The 5,524-nt window shown below is 45.1% G+C and overlaps 1 protein-coding gene across 1 annotated transcript; it reads left to right on the forward strand.

Annotated features, from left to right (window-relative positions):
• Positions 1-2,742: 2,742 nt before the first annotated feature.
• Positions 2,743-4,172, forward strand: LOC1277341 (dnaJ homolog subfamily C member 25 homolog). Its single transcript, XM_316797.5, has one exon. It carries the CDS (start codon positions 2,858-2,860, stop codon positions 3,881-3,883), a length of 1,026 nt encoding a protein of 341 aa, XP_316797.4. The 5' UTR covers positions 2,743-2,857; the 3' UTR covers positions 3,884-4,172.
• Positions 4,173-5,524: the final 1,352 nt, after the last annotated feature.

Raw genomic sequence — 5,524 nt, forward strand, 5'->3', positions numbered from 1 at the left:
TGGCAGCCCGCGCATTCGGTGGCTATCGGAGCCAATCCAGTGCTTGAGACAATCGCTGAAGGCTGCTTTACACTGCCGTGCAGACAAGGTATGAGCAGCGCCTTGAGCTGGGGTTTAAATTTTTGTTTAATCTTCTATATCGACGAAATTAGGCTGATGGTAACGCTTTTTCGTAAGTGATTTTATCGAACGGCCTGTCCAAATTTTATAAGAGATTTGACAGAAAACGTCGGACAACAAATCGCAACGATTATCAGCCATTACATAGTTAGTTTTGATGAAATTCAGTACTTTTATGCACCTTATTACATGTTTTATACTATTCATGTAGAACATTATGTTATTTCTGCTTTTTTAGCGATTTAAAAAATTAAGCTACTTGTAATTTATTCTAAATCTGACAATTGTTGGGGAAAATCGAACCGATCTGGCATCTAAACTGTCAAAATTAAAAATTCGCGCGATTTTTCCCCAAGCGACCCAAGTGTTACAACTCCACTAAACGGCCACTAAACGGGTTCTAAATTACTCAGGGCGGTGGCAACGCTGATCGGATGCGATTTTATCGGACGAAATTTATATGGGATTTGACAGATAACGTCCCAAGTGCCACAAATCCACTAAACGACCACTAAACGACTTCTAAACGACTCAAGTTCTCTTCTCAAACGGAATATAGAAAGACTTCGTTTAGCAGACGGCAAACGACTCATGCATTCTAAAAATAGCAAAAAAGCTGGTGGCGCTATCTGTTGGTGGGATACCCCAACCAGTTGAGCTTCATCTTCATCGCTTGGAGGAGAGCTTTCTCATTTCCTCTGTACTGTTGTATGGTTTCGTATTGAAGTTATGCATCGCTAGAACTAGAACGGCGATACGATTGTTTAAATACTAAACTCCAATGGAAATCACCAGCACTGAAGCAAGTGAGATTTGAGTAATGGTCGATGGTGTTGACACCCACGTATCTAACCACACGACCATTCATATAGATTTTTGTTCAGAAAGTTAGAAGGCTATATAGGTCATGATAAGATGAAACTTGTCGAAACACATTGCAAGAAAAGGATAGCAATATAATGATGAGTTGTAATACGTCATCTATTGATCAAACCAATGAAGCTGTGGAGCTTTCATTTTTTTTTCTATGGTTATTCAATTTTCCAGTCGTTTAAGCTTAATCTGTGGCGCTTGGGGTCGGTTTTGCGATTTCGTCGTCGGACGTTATCTGTCAAATCCCATATAAAAATTTGACATGCCGTCCGATAAAATCGCATGCGAAAAAGCGTTGCCACCCAAATAGCCAGCTCGTACTTTATAGCTGATTTGGGGCTGTTTAACGAAAAATCGTTCCGATGTCGACTTTGTGGCTGATTAAGAGATAGACGGTACTTTGCGGAACTATTGAGCTTTTTAACAGGCACATGGTACTTTCAGGAACCTTGTAGCTGATTAGCCTGATGTGTATACACCATATATGGTTCACGATGGAACTTGAAGGCTTGTTAAGAAAGCGTACCGAGCTTGGTGGAACTTTATAGCTTTTTAATGCATGACATCGGTACGAGGTGGCCCTTATCAAAGTGTCAAAGTGCCGTCAATCCCTAGCTATTTAAGCTAATTGAAGGAGGAATATATATTCCTGCTCAGTACCCCTTCATACAACAAAACAAGCAAATAGCACGATCATGAATAATAACATGGTGGCGCAACCGGCAAAGTGATTCGAAGTAGAATTAGCGATGTGGTTGGTAGCATCAAGGATGAAGCATGAGCATGAATTGGAATATGAGGGAAGGGAGTGAATCCGAATCTTCATTTCTATTTTTAGCTCTTTTTTGCATGGGTTCATCCTTCACGTGTGTTCACTATCCCCGAAAATGGTCTGTATTTCGCTGGTCTTTTCGGGGATAAATCGTTAACGGGGATAAATTATCCCCGAAAAGACCAGCGAAAACTAGCGTGGTCGGGAGCTTGGGGGGTTTTCAGCTTACATCATCTCTCCCATTCTTACAGGGTTTCACACTTTATCTCAAGACCGCGGGACCCCTTCCCGAATCTGTCTTAGCCAAAGCCAAGATTGCGGTATGATGCTTGAAATCGTTGATGATACCTGAAAACGTTGATGATACCTGAATTCATCGGATGCAATGCTGAATCTGCGGCACATTTCTCGAAACACACTGGTCCGCGCCGAGGACATGCGGTCGAATATTTGTTTACACGGATAACCTTTGTGCACATCAGTCTATTAGAAACACTCAATTATCCTTTTCGTTTTTTACCAAAAAAAGACAATTTAATAAAATGAGTGAATGCATATTTGTTTAATTAAAATATTTACAAGTGTTAAGAAAGTAGTTTGAACTGTTTAAATAATGTTTTCTGGTAAAAACACGAAAAAATAATTCACTGTTTTCAGTACACTGATGTACACAAAGGTTATCCGTGTAAAAAAATATTCGACCGCATGTCCTCGGCGCGGACCAGTGTGTTTCGAGAAATGTGCCGCAGATTCAGCATTGCATCCGATGAATTCAGGTATCATCAACATTTTCAAGCATCATACCGCAGTCTTGGCTTTGGCTAAGACAGATTCGGGAAGGGGTCCCGCGGTCTTGAGATAAAGTGTGAAACCCTGTATTCATGTTTGCCAGTTTCTCACGTGTAGATGCTACTGAATGGCTACGTGTAGCCTGATCGCTCAGCTGCACTGTTCTAAACGCAGCGTATGTTTACAAATCAATCTGTCAAACTTCCATACCGCTCCGCTCCCTTCTTCCTCAAGCCGACCGACAACGCGTCTCGTGTCATCCGTAAGTGTTCGACAATCCGGCAACCGACCTGGACGCAGAGGATGACGACGGCAGCACGACTCGTGGGCTGGTGCGTGGTGCTGCTGGGCATCTGCGCCACGACTGGCGATGGCCACTACCTCGACTCGTACTACTGCGGCCAGGACAACTGCTATGAGCTGCTGGGCGTGTCGCGCGAAAGCACCAAGCAGGAGATCGCCAAATCGTACCGCCAGCTCGCCCGGAAGTACCATCCGGACCTGCACCATGGCGCGGAGCAGAAGCAGGCGGCCGAGGAATCGTTCAAGCGGATCGCGACCGCGTACGAGGTGCTGAAGGACGAGGAGTCGCGCAACGACTACAACTACCTGCTGGACAATCCGCAGGCGTACTACGCGCACTTCTACAGGTACTACCGCCGGAAGGCGAAGATTGACGTGCGGCTGGTGATCGTGGTGACGATAAGCATCATCTCCTGCATCCAGTACGTGACGCGCTGGCAGCGGTACGATACCGCCATCAAGTACTTCATGTCGCTGCCCAAGTACCGGAACAAGGCGATGGAGATGATCAACCAATCGAACGGGGGAGGCGGCGGCGGTGGCGGGAGTGGCAAGCAGGGCCGGATCAAGCTGTCCAAGGCGGAGCAGCGCAAGGAGCACGACGAGCAGATCCGGAAGGTGATCGAAAACAACATGGACATCCAGGGTGCGTACGCGAAGCCGGAAATCAAGGACATCCTCTGGATACAGCTATTCCTGCTGCCGTACACGGTCGGCCGGTACCTCTGGTGGGCGGGCCGGTGGGTGTGGAAGTTTACGCTGCTGAAGCAACCGTACGGGCGCGAGGAGCAGCTCTACCTGATCCGCCGGTACATGCGCCTCACCGCGGTCCAGTTCGACGCGATCGAGCCGGAAACGGTGGAGCAGTTCCTGCGGCAGCAGCTCTGGATCAAGTCCAACTACGACCGGTGGAAGGTGGAGCAGGAGAACGAGAAGAAGAAGCAGATGGCAGACAATCCCCGGTACAAGGCGTACCGCCGGTACATGAAAAATCACGGCCCGGGCCGGCTCACGTTCGAGGAGTGAAGATGTGGCTGGAGGTTAACCGTTTTTTTCCTCTTTTGGTTAAATAGTTTCTACGCATTTTTTTCGGTCCGTTCATTCGGCGGATGCAAAGAAAACACATCTGTAATTATTTATTGACAAACCCCCCCAGCCCCACCAAGCGAGGCGGGGGGAGCGAAGGCGTTTTTCCGAAGCTGCTAGGAAGAAGAAGTGTGGGATGTGCGGAGGTGTGTGTGTATGTTTTTGCGTTGAATAAAGCTCGACGACCCTCTCGCTACTCCTGGTCGCGATTTCCATTTCAGACTGTAAACTGCTTTTTTCCGCGCAACGGACGAATCCTTTTCTCAAGCACATTCGATCGGAAAATGCCAAACAAACGGTGGGCTGTGGTAGGAATTGGCGACGAAGAATCCCCAACCGTAACGGTATTTTTACCGTTAGACAGCTGGCTAGCGTTTCGACACGTGGGCAAATGGATCGATAAGGAAAACGGCACGATCGAATCAAGATCGATACTGTTTGTTCGAAAATATCTTAAAATGTGCGTTTATATTATGATTTTGTGTTTACTCAGAACAAACGGTCAGAGTACGCATTGCTATTAACCGTATTAGGTTGTAATATAAGATTAAAAATTTACACTTTACATGACCGTTAGTAGGTCAATTTTTGCAGGTATAGCTGCTTATAGAAAATGGAAAATGTCAATTCAAACAGGCATGCAGCTATCAAATCAAACAGGTATGATTGTTGCAAAACAACGAAACTGTTCCATGTGTATAAAAACATGTTTTTAAAACTACATTGGAAACCACAAAACACAGAGATTCGATATGCTAATGCAATAGAAATTCGTTTCCATCTCGCTCCACCACTGGTCACAGGTGCGAAGAAGATAGAGAGAGGGAGACAACAGTTCATTCAAGTTGGCCAAACTGGGGGAAGCGATGGGCTGCCCCAACAGTGCTCCTATTTTTATAACCACCCATTCTGGGTCTCAGTAGCGGAGTGAGACCGTTCAGTGTGACCAGATTACTTTGGCAGATTTCGTTGTTTCAGATTTTTTGTACTTGTTGGTTGGTTTTAAAATTTGAAACTCAGGTAGCGCTCTAGCAGCAATCGAACACGACATCGAACATGAAAAATATATGGGATTTGACATATTCGATTTGTTGGTTATCAAATCGAACATGTCAAATCCCATACAGGCGTCCCCCCCCAAATAACCAAATCGGCCTTAACCCACTGTAAAACCACTTCAAACCCACGTGGGTTAGTGGTGGTCGATTCAGTCGTTAACCCACCAAATTTTAGAACAATCGGAGCTGTCAGTTCTAATAAGATGTATTGACCTTGCCCGCACTTGGCCCACCTTTTCCAAACATGTTGACGAGGAAAAGATGGAGCAAGTGCGAGCTAAGGTCAATATGCTGAACATGATTTTAACACATTGATTACTTTAACTCATTCACTTACATCACAACATAACTTCGGCAATATTATAAATCTATAAACTATGCACTGGCCAGCGAAATAAAAAAGTCCATTTGCAAGTAAACAAACACACACATCCACATCTTACAGAAACATGTTTCACAACAAATGAACTTAAACACACAAGTTTCATTACTTCCTTTACACAATTAAACACATTTTGGGGTG

The sequence above is a fragment of the Anopheles gambiae genome, chromosome X (genome assembly GCF_943734735.2).
Source record: "Anopheles gambiae chromosome X, idAnoGambNW_F1_1, whole genome shotgun sequence".
In the NCBI taxonomy this organism is placed as follows: Eukaryota; Metazoa; Arthropoda; class Insecta; order Diptera; family Culicidae; genus Anopheles; species Anopheles gambiae.